This window comes from Carcharodon carcharias, chromosome 8 (genome assembly GCF_017639515.1).
Source record: "Carcharodon carcharias isolate sCarCar2 chromosome 8, sCarCar2.pri, whole genome shotgun sequence".
Classification (NCBI taxonomy): domain Eukaryota; kingdom Metazoa; phylum Chordata; class Chondrichthyes; order Lamniformes; family Lamnidae; genus Carcharodon; species Carcharodon carcharias.
The window spans coordinates 102,965,786-102,990,252 of NC_054474.1; the positions used below are offsets into that span (position 1 = coordinate 102,965,786).

General features: G+C 46.2%; 1 protein-coding gene across 2 annotated transcripts in view; it reads right to left on the minus strand.

Annotated features, from left to right (window-relative positions):
• Positions 1-23,652, minus strand: part of LOC121281184 (kazal-type serine protease inhibitor domain-containing protein 1-like) — a 37,774-nt gene extending 14,122 nt beyond the window's left edge. Inside the window, exons 1-2 of one of the 2 annotated variants that reach the window (XM_041193946.1) lie at positions 23,448-23,652; positions 22,826-23,357 (exon numbers count right to left, since the gene is read on the minus strand). In XM_041193946.1, the coding sequence (XP_041049880.1) occupies positions 22,826-23,288 (463 nt within the window). In that variant the 5' untranslated portion in view covers positions 23,289-23,357; positions 23,448-23,652. Of the gene's footprint in view, positions 1-22,825 lie in introns of both variants that reach the window. The other variant, XM_041193945.1, reaches the window with a different exon arrangement.
• Positions 23,653-24,467: the final 815 nt, after the last annotated feature.

The window sequence follows — 24,467 nt, forward strand, 5'->3', positions numbered from 1 at the left end:
GATGTTAGTCCCGCTCTGGTTCAGATGTAGACCGTCCCGTTTGTACAGGTCCCACCTGCCCCAGAAACAGTCCCAGTGATCCAGGAATCTAAAACTCTCCCTCCAGCACCAACTCTTAAGGCACGTATTCATCTGCGCTATTATCCTATTTCTGAGCTTGCTAGCACGTGGCACTGGGAGTAATCCAGAGATTACAACCTGAGAGGTCTTGCTTTTTAGTCTACTGCCTAAATCCCTGAATTCTTGATGCAAGACCTCATCCCTCTTTCTACCTCTCATTGGTATCAACATGTACCATGACCTCTGCCTTATCACCCTCCCCCTTCAGAATGCCCTGCAGCTGTTCAGTGACATCCCAGACCCTGGCACCAGGGGGGGCAACACACCATCCTGGAGTCACGTTGACGACCACAGTAGTGCCTATCTGTTCTCTTGACTATAGAATCCCCAATTACTATTGTTCTTCCTCCCTTCCTGTACAGACAGGCTGTTTATGGTGCCAGAAGCTTGGCTCTGTCTGCACTCCCTGGAGGAACCAGCACCCTTATCAGCCTCCAAAATGGAATACCGATTTGCAAGCGAGACTCCAGGGGACTCCTGAACTACCTGCCTATTTCTCTTGGACTGCCTGGTGGTCACCCATTCCCTTCCTTCCTCGAGTCTCTTCATCTGCGGTGTGACCACCTCTCTAAATGTGCTATCCACGATGATCTTGGAATCACGGATGCTCCACAGTTACCCCAGCCGCTGTTCCAGCTCTGAAACCCGAGCTTCCAGGAGCTGCAGAGGGACACACTTCCTGCACACATGCTGGTCTTGGACACTGGAAATGTCCCTGGCTTCCCACATGGAGAACCTTATAATTGTACAGTAAACTTAAAAATCTCCATTTGGTCACCCCTTGGTCTTCTTCACTTTTCTAGAAAAATGTGCCTCTACCCATTTAGTCTTTCCTGATAGTTCTAAACTCTCACTTTGGATATCATCCTTGAAAATCTTTTGAAAACCTATGCCAGTACTTCAATATCCTCTTTATAATACGGAGACAGAACCTGTGACTGACAGCACAATATCTATTGAGTATCTAACACCTCCCACACTCTCTGACATCAGGGTTTCTTCCCATCCATGTGTTAGCCTTCCCTCTGTCGGTCTCTGTTGGTCTCCACCACCAGGACTGTAAGCATTATTCCAAGTGTACTAGAACCAAGGTTTTATTCAAATTTAACATAACCACTAATACAGTATTGCAGATCTACCATGATGGATGACCCTACATGAAGGGTCACATACCTGAAACATTAACTCCACAGATATTGCCTGACCTGCTGAGGTTTTCCAGAATTTTCTGTTTTTATTTCAGATCTCCAGCATCTGCAGTATTTTGTTTTTGTTTCAAAAGATAATATCTCACTGACTCAGGAGTCAGGATGTCTAAAGCTTCTGACTGAACTTAGCAATCAAAAAAAGAGAAAGAAAGCCAAACATAACATCCTTGTTTCTGACCTACTGTCCCCAAATTGACCTCACTCTGTGTCTCTGGAATACCAGTGAGACTTTTGACCTGAAACAGCCTAAGCTTCACCAAAACAAAATGCATAGAATTCGGGATTGTGACACTCAGTCACAGCAGCGTTGTATGGGACTTCACTATCCATTAAAAGCAATGGCCTGAAATATACAGGCTAATTTAGTAGCTCAATATCACAAGTGTGCCTCAGACCCCAGACTATGGGTAAACATTGCCGTGATCTGCGAGTTAGATGTAAGATTCAGAACAGGATACATTATCCCTGCCTAACAGCACTGAGGGTTTACCTACACCACAGGGACTGCAGCGGTTCAAGAAGGCAGCTCACCACCACCTTCTCAAGGGCAATTAGGGATGGGCAATAAATGCTGGCCCAGCCAGTGAAACCCACATCCCATGAATGAATTTTTAAAAAATTAAATAATATCAAGTATCTTTCAGTATATTTAGGACTATTTGAGGGGAACCAGTTAACAAATTTAAACAAAACCAGCTTCACGTTGGTTGTCTTTCCATTTTTGGAGCTGTGTTTGACTCAGTCCTTTATCCACCCAATACCTGAATTACGTATGACCTTTCACACTTCCTTCCAACATTCTATAACCCATTCACAACTAACTCATTCTTTGTGAAAATAACTTAGCACATTTGTGTTGTGTGAGTAAATTTTCCAGTCAGAAACCCCTAATGAGGAACCTCACCTAATCGGAGCACAGCAATATCAATGCGGAGTGTCTAGTGAAGGTTAACGGGTCCCTGACGGCGCCCCTTCGCTTTGGGAGAGGGGTACGTCAGGGCTGCCCCCTGTCTGGCCAGTTGTATTCTATCTGCGTGGAGCCTTTCCTGCGCCTCTTGCGGAGGAGGTTGTCGGGATTGGTTCTGCGCGGGCCGGGCATCGGGGTGGTCCTTTCGGCTTACGCCGATGACGTGCTCCTTATGGTTAGTGACCCGGCTGACCTGCGGAGGATGCGCGAGTGCCAGGAAGTCTACTCTGCCGCTTCTTCTGCCAGGATCAACTGGGGTAAGTGTTCTGGACTCCTGGTCGGTCAGTGGCAGATGGATCCCCTACCCGAGGAGCTCAGGCCTTTCACCTGGAGCAGGACCAGCCTCCTCTACCTGGGTGTCCATCTCTGCCCCGCTGAGGAATCCTGGCCGGCAAACTGGCAGGAACTGGAGACGAAAGTCACCGCTCGCCTGCGGCGCTGGACAGGACTGCTCCGAGTGCTATCTTACCGGGGTCGAGTTCTGGTCATAAACCAGCTGATCGCCGCCATGTTGTGGTATCGGCTGGTCACTTTGACCCCTCCCCCGGACTTTGTCACAAGAATCCAGAGATTGTTAGTCGACTTCTTCTGGGACAAAAGATTGCACTGGGTCGCTGCCGAGGTTCTGAGTCTCCCGCTTAGGGAGGGTGGTCAGGCGCTAGTGTGCCTACGCACACAGGTGGCGACTTTCCGCCTTCAGACCCTGCAGCGATACCTCTACGTTGAGCCTCCTCCTAGATGGTGTGCCCTGATGACGTATTTCTTCCGTCAGGTGCACGGCCTGAATTATGACGTGCAGCTCCTGTTTATAGAACAGCTGGGCCTCGGTGGCTCCTTGCAGGCGTTGCCCGTCTTTTACCAGGACCTGATCAAAGTCTGGAAAGTGGTCGCCTCGCGACGCAGCTCTCCCCCGTCAGGAGTAGCGGCTATCGTCAGAGAGCCGCTGCTCAGGAATCCGCCCCTCCGTCCTTTTCAGTGGTTGGCGGAGAGGAGGGCTGTGGCCGCAGGGGTGACCAGGATCGGGGACGTGCTGGGTGGCGGAGGACTGGGCTGGATGCTCCCGCAGGAGTTGGCGCGACGCGCGTCTGTGAGTGTCCAGGTCGCAGCCGATGCCATCCAAGACCTGAGAACGGTCGTGCTCGGACCCGACGTTATTTTGGGTCTTGAGGTGGCCCAGGTGCGCGGTGGTCTTCCGTCTGAGCGTTCCCCTGTTCGGACGGAGTTCCACATTGGCCCCAAGCCCCGAACCCTCCCTCGGGTGCTGGTGCCCCGCAATATGAGCCGCCTCGGGGACATGCCCTCTGTGCCTTTTGGCACGGCAAAGAGGGGCTTTTTGTATGGACTGCTGCTGCACACCTTCCATTTTCTCGCCCTTGTCCGTCGACCGGACACGCCCTGGCGTGCCTTGTTGCCGTCCGGCGGCGGAGGCCCTCGATGGGAGGCCCTCTACGGAGGTGTCCTCCCCCTTTCTATCGGGGACCTGGGTTGGAGGGTGTTGCATGCGGCAGTCCCTTATAATAAGAGGATGCATAGGTTCACGGACTCTCAGGACACATGCCCTTTTTGCGGTCTTGTGGAGTCCGTGGACCATGTATACATAGGGTGTTGTAGGCTGCACTCCCTTTTTAGTTATTTGAAAAACCTTTTATTGATGTTTTGTTTGCACTTCAGCCCCACGCTCCTGATCTATGGGCACCCGGTGCGGAAGGGGGTCGGGAAGGAGGAGGACCTCCTCGTGAACCTGCTCCTGGGCCTGGCCAAGTTGGCCATTAACAGGTCCAGGCAGCGGGCGATCGACGGGGGAGTCCCGCCCGATTGTTTGTCCCTCTTCCGCGGCTACGTTCGCTGCCGGATGTCCCTGGAGAAGGAGCACGCGGTGTCTGCTGGCACTCTCGAGGCCTTCCGTGCTCGGTGGGCACCGCGGGGACTGGGGTGTTTTGTTGACCCCTTTAATCACATTTTGATTTAAAGTTTGTAAGTTTCCTTTAAACTTTGTTCTTGGTTTTACAGCTGACCTGAATTAGGGGCTGTGCCTGATTTATCCCAATTTTGTTGATTTGGTTTTCATTTAAAAGATTATCAATGTTTTTGGTGTCACCATACAGTCATAATGGTCAGCTACTCCTTTGTTTATTACCCTGCATGTCCAAAGCAGCCTGACAACTCCAATCATTGACAATCCAATTTTAATGAATGTCACCAGAGCATGCGGTAAATTCTCAGAATTTATAACAACTTATATGAATTATTGCATTTGTATCCTCTGTTTCTTTCTTTACATTGCAAAAGTCAGTTTACCCCCAAGTTTTACAAGGTTTTGTCATGAACAATGAAATAGTCCACTTACTCCAATTGTGACAAAGTCTGGAACCAATTCTGATATTTCAAATACACAAGTGAGATTAACTTTTGTTTCCTATTGTGTATTTGGATCAACCCATTAGATCGGTAAGCCCATCCATGACTCATGGAATGAGAATGTATCACATGTTGCCAAGTGATACAGTGCAAGAATATGTTAGGATTACACAACAATCATGCGCTCCATAGATTCAATGACTAGTTAGAGTGCAGACCTACGAGCACCTGTACTGCCACTTTTGCATTTCTGTGAAAAGGTTGATGCTTCCACAAGAACTTGGAAGTGATAGTATAGCTCTGGATAAGGTCACAGACTGGCCTCAGGAATGAACAGTGCAGGGGTCCTCTGGAGGAGACAGTCTCACACTCCTTAGATCCCTGGGCACTACCACTTGCAATCTTGTGCACAGCTGGATCTTGGCAATGACAATAGAGTTGAGAGCCACAGAGTATTTCAAACAATTCTGTGGTTGCCAGTCTCAAAATACTGGCAACTACATTATAAATGTTAATTGTGTTGAATTTAAAAATTGACAGTTAGAGCACATTAATGGTATTCTGAGGACATTGGAGCAGTTTTGTTAGAATCGCAAGGAGCTATTTTCTGGAGCAGAGTTTTGCTGATTTGAAATGCCTCTGCACAGGCAGATGTGGGCTCATGGTTCTTGATTCCCACCTCCTGTGTGTTCAGAATCACAACCGAGGAACTGAATGGAGTCCAGCCATTTCTCCATGGACAGACAGGGAGGGAAAACCATTCCTGAGTGGCCATTTCAAGAATGACATTAAGCTACATGTTTGTGCAAGCCCCCAACCTGCCTTTTCTTCCAATCAAGATTTGAGGCGCTGCAGAAAGAAAGAACTTGCATTTATATAGCACCTTTCTTGGCCTCAGGCCGTCCCTAAGAGCCAATAAAGTACTTTTGAAGTGTAGTCACTGTTTTAATGTAGGAAATTCTGCAGGCAATTTGCACACATACAGACTATCTAGAAATGCAATCTTCTGTTTGCTTTAATGTCTAACAATAAGGTGCAGCAAAATAGGACCTCTTTGCAAACTAAAATGTATCTTTTGCTAGCTGAGATGTCAGGGAGGACAGACCCGAAAATATTTTTTTAAAATTCATTTGTGGCTTGTGGGTGCTGCTGGCTAGGTCAGCATTTATTGCCCATCCCTAATTGCTCTTGAGAAGGTGATGTTGAGCTGCCTTCAATTGCCACCATTGTATCATGTATATTGACAAGCAGTGATAGTAGGATTTGTTTTACTATCTGGCACACTGGTGTATATCTTCTATCTATATAGAAAATGAAAATTTATTGGGCATATATAAGTATAAATAAAGAGCTGCCAAGCATGACTCATTAGCAGTGACAGTCACTCAATCTACTTTGGAGATGTGACCTGTTTTACAGCTTGCCACTCTTAGACATAAACAATGCTCCATATGTTTAAGTGGATTAGCAATTTGGCTGCCTGTTACTGATCATAAATGTCACTCCTGATATTTGCCTGATTTTTACAGCGACATTTCGGAATGAGGAAACACTGATCCAAGAACCTCCTGTCAGCGAGCACATTACATGAGATATGAAGATAATGAATCACTCTTTTACCCAAATCCATTTGTGTTGGAATCTGCACAGCTTTTTAACAAACTACACCCACTATGGTTGGAGAAAGATAAAGGAGATTTCTGATTAGGAGAGAACCAGAGAGAATATACCCTTTAAATGCTGTGAATTCAGGATGAGTGCAGGCAACAACAACTTAATTACATATAGTGAAATTGGTCATGGACAATATAGGCAATAGGAGTTGTGCGCCACTTACACATTTCCTGAATGTTTATGTTCGATCTTAACCCCACGATGTTCTAAAAGCAGGTTGGATTGAGGTGTTACAATGTTTTTTCACAGTTAAAGAGCACACAGGTCTCTCCGTATTGCCAATCCATTATAATGTTTTTTTACATTGAAAACCCTCGGTCAAAGGACAAGGCCCAGCATACAGGTTGAAAAAGAGTCAGTAAAAAGACATAGCCCTTTGAGAACCAGTGGTTAGGTGATGTGAAACTTGTTTTTCAAATCTTGTGCATTGAATGAGGGAGGACAGACTGAGGGAGGGGAAACTAAGGGAGTGGAGATTTAGGAAGTGGAGACTGAGGAAGGGGAAACTGAGGGAGTGGAGACTTAGGGAGGGGAAATTGAAAGAGAGGAAACCGAGGGAGGAGAGAATGAGGGAGAGAAGACTGAGGATGGGGAAATTGAGGGAGTGGAGACTTGGGAAAGAGAGATTGAGGGAGAGGAGACTGAGGGAGAGAAGAATGAGGGAGGGGAGACTAAGAGAGGGGAAACTGAGGGAGTGGATACCTAGGAAGGGGAAATTGAGGGTGGGGAGACTGAGGGAAGGGAAACTGAGGGAGTGGAGACTTAGGAAGGGGAAATTAAGAGAGAGGAAACTGAGGGAGGGGAGAATGAGGGAGTGGATACCTAGGAAGGGAAGATTGAGCAAGGGGAGGCTGATGTTGGGGAGACTGATCGAGGGGAGACTGAGGGAATGGAGGGTGCGGGAGAGGAGACAGGGTTGGAAGACTGAGGGAGGGGAGACTCAGGGAGAGGAGACTAAGCAAGGAAAAATAAGGGTGGGGAGATTGAGTGAGGGGTGACTGAGGCTAGGGGGAAGATTGGGCGTAGGGAGAGATTGAGGGAGGGGTGACTGAGGGAGGGGAGACTCAGGGAGAGGAGACTAAGCAAGGAAAAATGAGGGTGGAGAGATTGAGGGAGGGGTGACTGAGGGAGGGGAGACTCAGGGAGGGGAGAGGAGGCTAAGCAAGGAAATAAATGAGGGGGAGACAGGGTAGGAAGACTGAGGGTGGGGAGACTGAATGAGAAGAGATTAGGGTGGGGAGATTCAGTGAGATGAGACTCAGCAAGGGGAGACTGAGGGAAAATGTGGATGATAGATAGCTGGCTGAGGAAGGGGAGACTGAGGGAGGGGAAGCTAAGAAGGGAAGACTGAAGGTGAAGAGACTGAGGAAGAAGAGCTGGAAGGATAGCTGAGGGATGGGAAATTGTCTATATCTTAAAGAATAGTGTTCAATGGTTTGATTGATCTCTGTGTTTGATTGTGTTATTTTGCTCTCTGATCCTCATAATTGTGCTTGATTGCTTAGGCCTGTGGGTGGAACTGGAGAATTAAGAAATCAGAGAATGGGTTCCAGAAATACTGAGACTCATTGCAGAGGCATGTTTGTATAGAAAATCATGTAAGTTCTGAAATGTTCTAAAGTTCTGTAAATAAATCTGTTTGGGTTTGGAACTACAGTTACTTCTTTTGTTCTGAGATAAATCAGATAGCTAAGATATACAGCAAACTAGTAAATACAGCAGCCTAGTGTTTATATTACACAGAAGGGTGAAAGTTATGTTACCTTTTTACAGGGTGGGATAGACACTGTATCGATTACTGTGTTTAGTTCTGGACACTGCGCCTCAGGAAACTAAGGCTATCTATCACTATTTATCCTTCAAGCAAAATCCCTCAGATTAAGTTCCTTTGAGCACTGGGGTTTGTTGGAAGGAGGCTGATAGTGAAATGGTGCATTCACCAACCCGAGTCCTTAGAATTTGAAGTGGGGGCAGGCTGATAGGCAAACAAAGGCCAAGTAATAAATTGCAAATAATCATCTTTTGTGGACCCACTTTTTTAGATGAGAGTTTAAAAAAGTTAACAAAAGGAGAGTGTGTATGAGAGACAGGCCAGATTTTAAATGGTGCTGAATAAGTTAATTTCAGATGATGTAATGACTTGGAAAGGTATTTTGGAGTTGGAAGCACTCAAAGAAAGCATGTGGAAGAATTCATTATAAGTTACAGGTGAGATCTGATTGAGGCACTAATATTGCCCTCTGTGTACAGGAGCACAATTATAGCATATCAGACAATCATTACTCAGTCCACTCTAGACACTTCCTTTGGTAGCTAGCACCTCCTGACAGCAACAATCTTGTGCCCTTTAGAGGAAAGTGTGAGGAAATGTAGCAGAGCAAGATAGAATGAATTATGACCCAATGGGGAATGGGCAAGTTTAGAAATCTGCTTGAATTGCAAAGGTCCTTTAAACAGAAAAATTTCATTCAATTATTTAATCTGACCCCCGTGAAATTTTTTGACAAGTTTCCCCAAATTCAGATGGAGTGAGATTGTTTCCCTGAATTGTTGCTGCACTGGGGTGTGACTCACTAAAACTGCCTGGCCACTGATTCAACACTTGCCTCAGAAGCTAAATGGAGCATCCATCACTTGAGGTGAAATGGGATCACCAGTTACTCTTTCCCATTCCGCTATCTGTGAGGATAAGGATTAAGACTGTTGGAAGTACAGGCAGAATGTGGGCCATGGCACCTTAGAACAGGAGGAGGGAAAACCTATGAGGTGGTTGTAGAGGATTCAATAATTAGGGGTGCAGGTAGCATCCATAGTAAGCAGGAGTGAGAATTCTGATGGTTTGTTGCCTACCTTGTGCCAGGGTAAGAGACATCTCAAAGCAGCTTGAAAGGATATTGGAGAGGGAGGGGGAGGATCTAGTCATTGTAGTTCATGTTGGGACCAACAAAACAGGAAAGGGTAGACAAGAGATCCCATTTCATTACTGTCAGGGTCTAGGGGCTAAATTAAAGGACAGAAACTTAAAGGTTATTATCTATGTATTATTACTCAAACCACGTTCAAAAAAGGCAGATAGATAAGCAGATTATGGAGGTGAACATTTGGCTGAAGGAGTGATGTGTGAAAGAGGGGTTAGAAACATAGGAAATAGGAGCAGGAGTAGGCCATTTGACCTGTCAGGCCTGCACCACCATTCAATTAGATTACAACTGATCATCTACCTCAATGCCATCTTCTTGTACTATTCCCATACTCCTGATGTTATTTATATCCAGAAAACTATCAATTTCTGACTTGAACGTACTCAATGATTGAGCTTCCACAGCCCTCTGGGGTAGAGAATTCCAAAGATTCACCACCCTCTGAGTGAAGAAATCCCTTCTCATCTCATTCCTAAATGACCTGCCCCTTATTCTGAGACTGTGTCCCCTGGTTCTCATCTTAACAGCCAGGGGAAACATCCTATCGGCATCTACCCTGTCACACTCTGTAAGAATTTTGCAGGCTCCAATGAGATCATCTCTCATTCTTTGCAACTCTAGAGAATATGGACCCAGTTTCATCAATCTTTCCTCATAAGACAATCCCACCATCCCAGGAATCAGCCTGGTGAACCTCCATTGCACTCCTCTATGGCAAATATATTCTTCCTTAGATAAGGGGGCCAAAACTGTACACAATACCCCGGGTGCAGTCTTGCCAAAGCTTATACAATTGTAGCCTGATAACTTTACTTCTCTACTCAAATCCCCTTGTGATGAAATCCAACATACCACTCGCCTTCCTAATTGTGTGCTGCATCTGCATGCTAGCTTTCAGTGACTCATGAACAAGGACACCCAGGTCCCTTTGGACACCAACACTTCCTAATCTCTCATCATTTAAGAAATACTCTGCCAATCTGTTTTTTCTACCAAAGTGGATAACTTCACACTTTATTCCATCTGCCATGTTCTCGCCCATTCACTGAGCGTCTCTGTCTTAGCCTGTCCAAATCCCCTTGAAGCCTTCATAACTTGCATTCCCACTAGTTTTGTGTCATCAGCAAATTTGGAAATATTACATTTTGTCCCCAGATCCAAATCATTTATATAGATTGTGAACAGCTCTGGACCTAGCACTGATCCTTGCGATACCCCACTAGTAAAAGTCTGCCATCCTGAGAATGACCCACTTATTCCTACTCTCTGTTTTCTGTCTGTTAACCAATTCTGAATCCATAGCAGTATATTACCCCCAATCCCATGTGCTCTCACTTTGTTTACTAACCTTCTGTGTGGGACCTTATCGAAAGCCTTCTGAAAATCCAAATATGCCACGTCCACTGGTTCTCCTTTATCTATGCTACAGGTAACATCCTCAAAAAACTTCAACAGGATTGTGAAACATGATTTCCCTTTCATAAATCCATGTGGACTTTGCCCAATCATATCATTATTTTCAGTGTCTCATTATTACATCATTTATAATAGATTCTAACATTTTTTCTATAATTGACGTCAAACTAATAGGTCTGTAGTTCTCCGTTTTCTCTCCCTCCCTTCTTAAATAGTGGGGTTACATTTGTTACTTTCCAGAACTTACAGAATTTTGAAAGATGACCACCAATACATCTATTATCTCTATTGCCATCTCCTTCAATACTCTGGGATGTAGCTCATCAGATCCAGGGGATTTATCAACCTTCAATCTGATTCACTTTTTTAAAGTACTACCTCTTTATTAATACTAATTTCTTTCAGTTCCTCATTTTCACAAACCCCTTGGTTCCCTGGTATTTCTGTGAGATTTTCTGTGTCTTCCTCTATGAAGACAGACACAAAGTAATTGTTTTGTTTCTCTGCCATTTCCCTATTCTCCATTATAACTTCTCCTGTCTCCACCTGTAATGGACCCACATTTGGCCTGGTTATTCTTTTCTTTTTCACATACCTAAAGAAGATTTTACAATCCACCTTTATGTTTCTCGCCAGCTTGCATTCCTATTCTCTTTTCTCTTTCTTTATCAGTTTCTTGGTCCTCTTTTGCTGGATTTTAAATTGCTCCCAATTCTCATGCTCACCATTTTTTCTGGCAACCTTATAAGCCATTTCCTTTTGTTTAATGCAATCTTTAACTTATTTCGTTAGCCACTATTGTGTCACCTTTCCTGTTGGGCTGTTGTGTCTTAGGGAAATGTATATTTGTTGTAGACCATCTAATATTTCTTTAAATACTAGCCATTGCCTATCTAACTGTCAATTTTTTAGTGTATTTTCCCAATCCACCATAGCCAACTTACCCCTCATATCTTCATAAATTCCTTTGTTCAGACTTAAGAAGCTAATTTCAGAATGATCTATATCACTTTCAAACTTCATGTAAAATTCTATCATATTATGGTCATTATTGCTTAAAGGCTCCTTCACAGCAAGGTTATTAATTAGCCCTTTCTCATTACATAATACTAATTCTAAAATAGCCCAACCCCTAATTGGTTCCTCAATATGCTGCTCCAGAAACCCATCTTTTACACACTCCAGGAAATCATCCTCCCTGACAATTCATGCTAATTAGGTTTATCCGGTCTATATGTAAATTGAAGTCGCCCAGTATTATTGTTTTAGCCATGTTACATGCAGCTATAATTTTCTGATTTATACTGTGCCCAATTATACCTTTACAGTTTGGTGACCTATAAACAATTCCCACCAATGTTTGCAGCCCCTTGCTGTTCTTAGCTCCACCCAAACTGATTCAATGTCTCGATCCTTCGATCTAAGATCATTACTCACTAATGTGCTGATCTCGTCCCTTATTAACAGTACTACCCCATCTCCTTTCCCCTCAGCTTATCCTCCCTATTTGATGAATATCCCTGAATATTCAGTTCCCCGCCACTGTAATGGCAATTAAATCATACCCATTTACCTCTATTTGTGCCTTGCTGTGAGTGCTGCAGATAATAAATAGTTTGTAAAATAGTTTGCATTCAGGTGAAGTGCCCTTAACTTTGTCTTTTTAACATTATTCCACATTTTCATCCTTTTGGTGCTTGCCTTCACTTCATCTGCCTTCTAATTTTGCTTCCTACTTCCTGTTACCAGTTTTGCTTCCCTTCAATCTGAGCTCCCTCTCAGGTTCCCATCCCCCTGCCAATCTGGTTTAAACCTTCCCCAACAGCACTAGCAAATTTCCCCACAAGGATATTAATCCCAGTCCTGTTAAGGTGTAACCTGTTCTTCTTGTACAGGTCCCCTCTGCCCCCAGGACCAGTCCCAATACTTCAAAATCTGCTGCCCTCCCTCATACATCAATTCTCCAGCCACATGTTTAATCGATTAATCTTCCTATTCCTATGCTCACTAGCATGTGGCACAGGGATTAATCCCGAGATTACTGTTTTTGAGGCCTTGCTTTTTAATTTCTTTTCACAGCTTCTTAAAAATTGCTTTCAAGACTTCATTCGTCTTCCTACCTATGTCGTTGGTACCTACATGGATCATGACCTCAGGCTGTTCACCTTCCCTCGGAAGGATGTCTGGCAGTCGCTTTGTGACATCCTGAACCTGGCACCTGGGAGGCAACATACCATCTTGGAGTCACGTCTACGGCCGCAGAATTGCTTGTCCGTTCCCTAGCTAATGAATCTCCTATCAGTGTTGCCTTTCCACTCTTTTTCCTCCTCTCCTGTGCAGCTGAGCCATCCATGGTGCCATGGACTTGGATTCTTCTGCACCCCTCTGGGGAACCATCGCCTTCACCAGTATCCAAAATGAATAACCAGTTAGTGAGTGATTTCGACTCAGCGGACTCCTGCAGTACCTGCCTGGTTCTCTTAGACCGCCTGGTGGTCACCCATTCCCTCTCTGCCTGCATGCTCCTAACCTGTGGTGTGACCACCTCCCTCAATGTGCTATCCATTGGTTCTCTACCTCATGAATGCACCACAGTGACTCCAGCTGCTGCTCGAGTTCTGAAGCCCTGAGCTCAACTTCTGCAATCAGTGACACTTGCTGCAGATATAAATACGGGCCTCTCAGTACAACTTGCGCTGACTGCGGCTTGACAGAGTGAGCAGCTGTGAGTTTGGTGAGTGAGGGAGTTCAGTAAGGAGGGGGTGGTGGTGATCCTTTCTTTTTCTGCCTTTTTCAGCCTCCATTATTTGGTTCTTACTTCAGTACAGAGGAAGTATCTGATTATTGAGGAACTGGTAAGCTATCTTACTTATAATAAATAGTTTGTAAGAGTTAAGGCACAGCAGAGCAGTTCAGCAGTCAGGAAATGTGATATCATCCACTTTGGACCAAAAAAGGATAGAACAAGTTACATTCTAAATGGTGAAGAGCTAAAATCAGTGGGGATCCAAATAGACTTGGGCATTCAGGTACATAATTAATTAAAATATCATGAACAGATATAGAAAATATCTGGTCTGTACACAGAAGGAAATAGAAGTATGCAGAAGGTAAATGGAATTTAATATAGAGACGTCTGAGGTGATGCATTTTGTCAGAAGGAGAGGCTAAATAATATAAATAAATAATATAGGCTAAGTGGCATACTTCTAAAAAGTGTACAGAAAGAGGGAGAACTGGGAGTGAAGGTGGCAGGACACATTGAGAGAATGGTTCAAAAAGCATATGGGCTTCATAAATAGGTGTATTGAGTAAAGCAGCAAGGAAATTATACTGAATCAATATAAAGCTCTGGTTAGGCCCCGACTGGACTATTGAATCTAGTTCTTGTCACCAGACTGCAGGAAGAATGTGAGGGTCCTAGAGAGGGTGCAGAGGAAATTGGACTGAATGTTTCCAGGGATGAGGGATTTTAATTACAAGGTTAGTTTGGAGAAGCTGGGGTTGTTCTCCTTGGAGCAAAGGAGATTTAGGTGAGATTTGATAGAACTGTACAAGATTATGACAGGTTTGGATAAGGTAGACAAGTAAAATCTGTTCCCATTAGCTGAAGAGACACAGATTTAAGATTTTGGATAAGAAATGCAGGGGGAATGTGAGGAAGAACTTTTTTACACAGCAAGTGGTAATGACCTGGAATCCGCTGGCCGCAAGTATGGTGGAAGCAGAAACAATCAACGATTTCAAAAGGAAATTGGATGGGGACTTGAAGGAAATAAACCTGCATGTTTAGCTTTAGATTTAGAATAGGTTTAGATCATGCTGACAAAGAAATGTTGTTCCCATTAGCTGATGGTACAAGAGGATACAGATTTAAGCTTTGGGCAAGAGTACAAGGGGGAATGTGAGGAAGATCTTTTTTATGCAGTAATTGGGAATGACCTGGAACTCACTGCCTGTGAGGATGGTGGAAATGGATGGGATGAATGATTTCAAAAGAAAATGGAATGGGCACTTGAGGGAACTAAGCTTGCAGGGATATGGGATGAGTGGGTGAATGGGACTGACTAGGTTGCTCTACAGAGAGCCAGCATGGACTCGATGGGCTGAAAGGTCTCATTCTGTTCTGTAATGATGCTATCACAGAATCACAGAATCACAGTGCAGAAGACACCCTTCGGCCCTTCGAGTCTGCATCGACAAGTCAGAAACACCTGACCTACCTATCTAATCCCATTTACCAGCATTTGGCCCATAGCCTTGAATGTTATGACATGCCCAGTGCTCATCCAGGTACTTTTTAAAGGATGTGAGGCAACCCGCCTCCATCACCCTCCCAGGCAGCGCATTCCAGTCCGTCACCACTCTCTGGGTAAAAAGGTTTTTCCTCACATCCCCCCTAAACCTCCTGCACCTCACCTTGAACTTATGTCCCCTTGTGACTGACCCTTCAACTAAGGGGAACAGCTGCTCCCTATCCACCCTGTCCATGCCCCTCATAATCTTGTACACATCGATCAGGTCGCCCCTCAGTCTTCTCTGCTCCAACGAAAACAACCCAAGTCTATCCAACCTCTCTTCAAAACTTAAATGTTTCATCCCAGGCAACATCCTGGTGAATCTCCTCTGCACCCCCTCCAGTGCAATCACATCCTTCCTATAATGTGGCGACCAGAACTGCACACAGTACTCCAGCTGTGGCCTCATCAAGGTTCTATAGAACTCCAACATGACCTCCCTACTTTTGTAATCTATGCCTCGATTGATAAAGGCAAGTGTCCCATATGCCTTTTTCACCACCCCACTAACATGCCCCTCCACCTTCAGAGATCTATGGGTTATGGGTAGAATCGTCCCAGATTTGCACAAAGTGCGATACCAGGCGGGAAAAAGGACATTTTACACATTGGCCACAATGGCTGCTTTTCGTGCTATATCATCACATCCCCAGGGCACCTGCCTCATTAATATTGTATTCCCAGGAAACGCATTGGCTTTTGATTCACCTGCCCTGCCATCACCCCAGGCCTTCAGCAACCTGGGTGCCAAGTTTAAATGGCCTGCAGAGAGCTAGCACGTTCTAAAGCAACAAAAGCTGCTGCAAAGTCATAGCATAGTCAAAGGGATGAAACATTGTGCCCCCAATTGTGACACCTCCCTCGAGCACCTACTAGATGCAATGGAGGCCCATCATGAAGTTCTCTACACCCGTTCTGGGTGAAGACCAGCAAGCAAGATGACAAATCCAGCATGGGAGGCAGTGGCAGCTGTGGTCAATGCCAATGTCCTGCAAAAGAGGAAACCACTTAGTGCCAGAAGAGGATAAATGATCTCCTTCATTCCGCCAGGGTAAGTCACTCTTCTCATCACTCACAACTCACACACTCACAAACCTATCACACACCCACAGGGCCCTCACTCACTGTCAGTTCAACGGACATCACCATTCACTCTCTCACACACACCTTCATCTGCTCTAAGGATCAAGTCCGCATCCTGCTCATGGCACCACTCAGTACCCACACATGCCAGGCATCCTTATCATCTATCCTGCCAGGCGAGTGTTATACTCTCTCCATCTCCATTTATGCAGGACATGCTGGCATACAACAAAAGGGAGAGATCACACTCTGATAGAGGAATGCCTCACATCAAGGTCCTCGCAAACTTTGAAAATAGAGTCATCGAGCTGGCCGGCGCGATCTCAACCATTCCTGTGCTGACGGTGAGGTCGGCAGTGCTCAACTAAGTGAGGATCCAGCAGTGCAACATCCATCAGACAACCATGCTGTGAGTCAATTCCCCTGTTGAACAGTACCCTGCTGTGCACTAATTATCTCTCCTTGCTTTCACAGGCACATCTGGGAAGCAGCCAAGGGGGCCAAAAGGCAGGTCCTCGACTCAAGCCCTGAAGATGCCTTGGAAGTAGAATCTGACGACACTCTAATTGAAGACCTGTGCTCACCTACACACTCCACCAGTGAAGAAACACACACCTCAGTAGGCCCTAGTTCTACAGTAGCCTTGAGGTCACATTCTAGTGAGCACATTGCACTGTCTGATCCACAGCAGGTGGCAGCAGGGACTTCCCAGATTTTTAGCACTTGGAGGACTGCTGGTTGCCAGAAATCTGCTGAGCCCGAGTCAGATGAGGAACCTCTGGTCTTGGTCATTCTCAGTTGCTGGAGCTGCAAAGGCAACACCAGGAAGGGATGCCCACTGCCCTCCTCAGATTGCAAGGCATGATGGAGGATTCTGTCTGCCTTCAGTCTGAGGTGATAGCTCCTGCATGCCAACGCACTGAGGTCAACACTGGTAAGATGGCGGCCGCCATGGAGACCTTGGTCCAGGACATCGCTCCTGCACTGCTGCGCGGGCTCAACTCCATCGCTGACACTGTAGTTGTCCTCCAACAGTGTGTACATGAGAGGGGTGCTGGGCAGCTCAATCTTACTCCAGCTATCCCTTCTCCTCAAGGAGCCAGGCAGGGGCCCCGGGCACCCATAGGGAGCAAAATCAGCAGGTGCATAACCTGGGCCATCCACACGGGAGTGTCCGGCCCATCCGAATCCCCTCTTCCTGTGACCCCAGCAGCTGCAGCTCCACAGGCCAAGGAGGGGGCCATTGTCACACTGCAGGACCCCGAAAGCAGGCCGGGGCCCTCCAGGTCTCGGCCCTCCAGAGGACGCCCACCAAGGTCATCACAGACAGGGCATCGCAGTCAGCAGGCTGCCCCCACCTCCACTAAGGATGGCCAGGGATCACCAAGATGTAGCGGCAGGTTTAGGAAAGTTAAGATGATGTAATTTTTTTTATTCAATACAACTTGAACAACATCTAGAGACTTCAGCTCTTTACTTCAGCTTTTTCACAGCCATACCTGGAGGCAGTGACTTTTTTTCAGCCTTTTCTTTGTCCATGATGACTAACGTGTATAGGTACCTGCTGCACCATAATTTGAATTTTACATTGTCTTTGTTCTTCTTAATTTTCATGGTTGCACAGCCTGGGCACGGGTGTTAATCACTTGTACATAATGTTCACTATTGTTAATAAACTCCCAAGAATGTCTCTCTGCCTTTGGCTCCTTGTTCTGAGCAGTGTTCTTGTCACTCAGATGTGAAACCTTTCTGCACAAGATAAAGGCAGGTGTCTCAGTCCAGGGCCTCTTCCCTGTGCTCTGTGCAGCCTTCAGACCAAAGTGATGGTCTAGCCTCACACTCCATGGAAACATTACTGACGTCTGCACCCTGATGGTGCTTGTCATTGCTGCCAGAATATAGTGGGCAGGCGTCACAGAGTTCCCCCATTCTCTCTGTGTGCTCTCAGCACCTTTAAGGTGGGGCTGGCCCCCATCATACCAGCATCTGTGACTAGTGATGCTATGCTCCAGCTCCTGAAGGGCTCAGGTGCTGAATGTGGACAAAGGGTCAGATGCATTTAACATTTCACGGCTGCGTCTCTATGATATGACCCTGATCAAGCAAGCTGCCCTCAGCCAGACAGGAGTCACACATTCACTGAGGCAACATGAAGATCTACGGACTGTCCTCACTGTTTGTCGTCATCATCCTCCTGGAATCTGGTGACTATTAGGCCCTTTGCTGTGTCTCCATGACATGAGCCTGAGCACTGAGGGTACGTGCACTGCCATCAGCCACACAGAGTCAAACGTTCACAGATGCAAAGTAAGGATGGCAAGACTGTCCTCACTGCATCTCGTCATCATCCTCCACAAATCTAACAATTGTGAGGGCCTCCCGAGTGTGCCTGCCTCATCAGGCCTCATCACTGGCATCTCACCTTCGAGGACCTCATCACCCTCATCCCCTTCAACATCCTCCTCATCAGATGATACGTGTAGCTCCTCCATCTCTCCTCAGCCAGGTGCTCTTCCCTTTGCAGCAAGCGACAATGATACGCAACACTCTCGGTGGATTGTATTCCAGTGGACCTGCTGAGGCACCGGAACCTCATTTTCAAAATGCCTATCGTTTGCTCCACCAAAGTCCAGGTCATGGCATGAGCCTTATTATAGCATCACTCTGCTGCAGTCTGAGGCCGTCGCACAGGCATCATCAGCCACGTCCTCTGTAGCCCTTTTCCCCAAGGAGCCAATCCTGCAGCCTCTCTAGACCCTGGAAGATGTAAGGGATCTGAGGCCTGCTAAGGATGTAGGAGTCATGGACATTCTCTGGGAATCGTGCAGATTCCCAGAGAACACTAGTGGTGCTTGTGGTGGTCGCCCAACAGTTAAACATTCAGCAAGTGGAAGCCCTTGCAGTTGACCTAGTTGACTACTTGTTACCATTGAGATCTAAATGCTATGTGAGTGCAATCAATCGCACCCTGCACCTGTGGAGAACCTGAGATCTGCACGAGGAGAGAGATGTGTGGGTTAGCACGGGTATACTAAGATCCTTTCTTTGTTAAGTCTGAAGGCTGCTTCACACATGCAGGAGAGTGCTGGCCAGCACTTGGATGACCAGCATGTAGTGCTGATGGCTGTTCGAAACCCCACCCACATCCACCCCATTCCATTTGACCAATTGGCGGCAGCTTCAGCCACTGGACTGCATGCTCTGCTCTTAACTCAGGCACAGGAATTCTCCTAACCTGCATTGCAAGGCTGCACTGTTACTTTGAACCATGAGGGATACTGGTCCAAACCTTAATAAAGACATTGCAAGGGACTCTGAGTGTCTCCACCAATGACTGCGCCATGGCTACCCCTCGCAAGGGGATTTTACTACTTGCCCAGTCGTCCAATTGCTCTGCTATCTCCTAAAATGCACATTAATTTGCAGTCTGCACCCATGGGTGAAAGGTTTTGGGGCATTCGGTGGCACTTTCATGCTTTTGCATTACTTGAGTGGGTTGATAAGCTTCAGAGGCCGGACTCCAGGCATATCAATGGAGCTGCAGCTGTACGGTCTCAGCTGCGGAAGAATGCTCACTTTTGACAAGTTTTCCCAAGTGTGTGGCCACTTCACTCACCCCCTCCCCCTCCCCCCACACCCCCAGCATGTGCTTGAGTATTTCTTCAGTCTGCCTGTGCTGTCTTGCCCCCACTCTGGTCCGACTTGCACTGAAGCCCTTGCCCCGGCACCACACTGAAGGCCAGCTGGAAAAAAGTGACTTGCCTTTGCTCCCCCATGAGCACACAACACCTCTTCCTTGATGAACTACGGGCAATGCTCATGAGCATTGTGTGCACTCACCTTCGAGTCCCCCTTGAAGCTCAGGATACCAGATGAACACCGTTTAAAGGCAGTCATGAAGCACGCCAATCTGAAGTCATACTGACGTGAGCAGTAAATTTGATGTGGGGGAATGACTCCAGCAAGCTGGGCTCATAATTAGATGCAAACAAAATAAAATGACATTCCCGACATGCAGCAGTGGGAAATGCGGTGCACCATTGATGGGTGGAGCAGACGATCGCAAACTGGTTTCATGACGTTGTAAAACTGATTTTTGGCCTTCTTGTCATATTGTTCCCCACGCCCCCACGGTCCACCATAATGCCCAGCACCAACAAGGGTGTTGGAAAACTCCAGCCTGTGACTTTAAGGCCAGAATTTTACATTGCCCCCTTCCCACCACCCACTGCCAGTGAGCATGCTAATAGGCGGGAGGTGTAAATTCAGGTGGCATGGTGGGGCCACTATGCCCAGAGCCTACCTACCTCCACTGGTAATTTACCAACAGTAGGGTAGGCATCAGGTGGCTCGCCCACCCTGGGCCAATTGAAGTCCTTAAGTAGTCAATTACTGGTCCCGGAAGGTGTTTCTGTCTTTGCTGCTGGTATTTTATCATTAAGTTGGGTTGCCCACGCCATCTTGCAAGGCCAACTTGGCGGATCTCTCCTGTTTGGACACGCTGTGCCAGACAAAGGCCCTGCCCACAATGGTAATTGCCTGTCCCTACCCTAACCCCCACCACCCTGGCATCTTGATCACGGCCCCCCGCCTCCCCACTCTAGGGCCTGTCTGACTGAGCCTGCAGAGCGTCCCCAACTCAACTTTCAATCTGGTCTCCATGCCACTTTGCTTGGCCTGCTGCAGCTCTAGCAGTAGCCACTGCTCCCTGTGGAGCTGGTGGGTTTGGTGGATTTGCCCATTGGTCAGCAACACTTGGAGGCAGGACATCCTCCCAGATGGGAGTGGGAACATTGACCTCCGTTAAATCATAGCTTCCTCCCCCTTTGGGCTCACGTCCGACTCAGCTGGGCCAGTGGTGGGGCCATTACCCCCATGAACAATTCTGACCTATGTCTCTAATTCATTCTTCAGCTATACATGGCCCTGGTTAGACTGCACTTGGAGTGACTGTAAACAGTTTTGGGCCCATCCCTTATGAAGAATATATTCACTTTGAAGGGATTGCAGCTGTTTATTAGGAATTTATTGGAATGGCTCTCCAAGGGTAAAATCACGAGGAGAGATTGCACAAATTGGAGTTGCTTTTCCTGAAATTTGCAAAGTTGAAGGGTGATTTGGTCAAAGTTCTCAAGTTATTAAGGGAGAAAAGTTGGGTCAATAGAGAGAAAGTATTTCTGCTAGTTGGGGCGTCTAGGACTAGGGGGCAGAGTCTAAAAATTAGAGACAGATCATTCAGGATTGAAATTAGGAAACACTTCCACACGCAAAGGTAGAAGATTGGAACACTCTTCTGCAAAGCAATTGCTATACACGAGCCTATGTTTCTCTTATGTTCCATTGACAAACAGCATTCCAAGTCATTTTCTATTCTAGCTGGTAAGGGGTAGGTGAAGCCTGACCTACTACTGACTGCTATTACATTGCACCCAACGACCACACTGAATGCATCCCACTCAAACAACTGAGGGACCATGATTAGCCATTAGGAGTACAGAATACTTACGTATTTTTAAAAATTCATTCATGGGATGTGGGCGTCACTGGCTAGGCCAGTGTTTATTGCCCATCCCTAAATTGCCCTGCTTTCAGAGGGCATTTAAGAGTCAACCATATTGCTGTGGGGTCTGGGGTTACATGTAGGCCAGACTAGGCAATGATAGCTGAATTCCTTCCCTAAAAAGAAAGGGTTTTTACAACAATCAGCAATGGTCATCATGAGACTTTTAATTCCAGATTTTTATTGAATTCAAATTTCACCATGTGCTATGGTGGGATTCAAACCCAGGTCCCCAGAGCATTACCCTGGGTCTCTGGAATAACAATTGAATAAACCAAAATACCACAGCCTCTGCAGTGTCTTTTAATACACTGTGCTCTCTATTACACCCAGTGAGCTGTAATACAGTGTTCCCCATTACACCCAGTGAGTTGTAACAAACAGTACTCCCAATTACACCCAGTGAACTGTAATGTGCAGTGCTCTCTATTACACCCACTGTCCTGTAATACACAGCGCTCCCATTACACCCAGTGAGCTGCAATGCATAGTGTTCCCAATTACACCCAGAGAGCCATAATACATTGTGTTCTCTATTATGGTCAATGAGCTGTAATACATAGTGCTCCTAATTACACTCAGTGAGCTGTAATACACAGCGCTCCCTATTATACCCAGTGAGCTGTAATGCACAATGCTCCCTATTGCACCCACTGTCTGTAATACACAGTGCTCCCTATTCCACCCAGTGTCCTGTAATACATAATGTTTCCTATTACACCCAGTGAGCTTTAATACAGAGTGCTCACTATTATATCTAGTAAGCTGTAATGCACAGTGCTCTCTATTACACCCAATGTCCTGTAATACACAGTGCTCACTATTATATCTAGTAAGCTGTAATGCACAGGGCTCTCTATTACACCCGGTGAGCTGTAATACATCATATTGTGTTTAATGTGTCACACCCTCTATTATTCACAGTATTACAATATGATCCAGGAAAGTGGATAGACACAGCTTAAATAATTTTTAAAATGTCTCTTTGCAGTCATTAATATGCTGGTGTACATGTGTATGTACAGATTCTTTATTTTCAGAATGAATGATCCTCTGACACTCTTTGAGGTCATACTAATTAAACCCCATAAAGGATACCAATATCATTGCGGCAGGAGTGTTGTACAACAAATAAATGCAGATGATGTAAACAGTACTGAAGAATTCCCTATGTAAAAGCACAGCAGGTAGTACGGATACTGAAACTCTGAAATGATTACCTGTCTCACAGGGCCCCCTGTGTGTAATGCTGAGATTGCCTTCTCTGTTGCTGTAAAATGCCTCTTTGAACTTGCAGATATTGTTGTAGGTCTTTCCATTGGATCCGCACACGCTTCCTTGGGATTGGCATGTGCACTGGGGTTCTGGGATCTCCCCGAGGAAGGCAGCGCTGGTGTCCAGCAGACACTCCAGATCCTCTCCACACCTTCCATAGAAGTGGTTGGTGTTGTCGAGGTCGCAGATTTGCCCCTCAGCATTGCCACACTCGGGGCAACAGTCGCAGGCGTCCAGCACTGTCCCAGCCGTGCACCCCAGCGGCTCGGGACACAGGTCAGGCTGGCATACCCCACAGCCATCTCCTTCCTGTAGCAGCCGCAGCCAGCCTCTGTGGTAAAGGTTGGGAAGAGCCTGTGCTGCTTGAGCCAAGAGGATTATCACTGCAGCAGAGAGCACAGAATTCATTGCCAGGCTGGAATATGAGGGAATCAAGATCCAATGAATCCAAAGAGCCAAGCTCCAGATATTTTCATCCTTCAGAAAAGATAAAGTGTTTGAAACATGAATTAAACAAATGAGTTAAACTAAAATTCTTGCAGTATAAATAATCATTGCCCTACATACATTGCAAGAGTGTGATTAAACCGATGAAAAAAAGGAAACTCTCAATGCTACTCTAACACAAGTTCCGAGGGTATTCCGACACACAACTGACAGCTTTGTGAAGAAATGGTTTGCTCTTGTCGCAATCCTGAGGGGAATTGGCACAAGGCAGGCGCTAATCCACATAGACAAGCTGTGAGGAGCAGAGAGCTGGGGACTGAGCTCGGTGGAGAGTCTGTCTATCTGTGTCAGAACTTTTCCCTTTTCTGCTTCTCTCAGTTATAGAGCACTGTCTGCCTGCCAAATCCCTCCCGCACTCATGCACAAACACACACTCACACCCTGTCACAGGAAAGACAGAGCAGCCAGATGGAACTTGATGTTGTTCAATTCCTCACACATTGAGTCCCTAAAATTTCCTTGAGCTTTACTCAGATAAGATTCCTAGCTGGCTCCTGATTTGTCAACCATGGAACTAATTATCTGGTGTCTTTTAAAAGGGTTGCTGATATTTGGTTTAATAAAAAGTGGAGTGTGGGGTGACCTCACTGTGACACCAATTGGAACTTCACAGGCCAATCTTTGCTCAATTTAAACAATATCTCCCTCCTCCATCCCACTATATTTTAAAAACTTTTATTGTTGTGAATCGTGCCCTCACTAAAGTCTGAAGAGATGTAAAAACTTTCACTCTTATCATGAGGTGTCAGCATCAAGTGCTTCTGGGTCAATTGCTGACCCAATTTCCGAATGCACCAGCCTAATCTGTGTGAAAATTTCCACTCCCCACAACTCCTGAATTATGGAATCTTTCCTGCCAAGGATCCCAGCCCATTTGGGAATGAGAAACCTTCCACCACACATACTCATCCCATATTATCCACCAGACCATGTTCTGAAGCTGAATGGCAACTGTGCCTAACCCACTGTCCCAGCTAATCCCATCCCAGCTCCTACTCCTGATGACAGTCCTTGCTGGAACAGCAGTGTGTATGGATGTTGGGTAGGGCCAGAATTGAGCTCAACTCTGGGGCCTCCTGT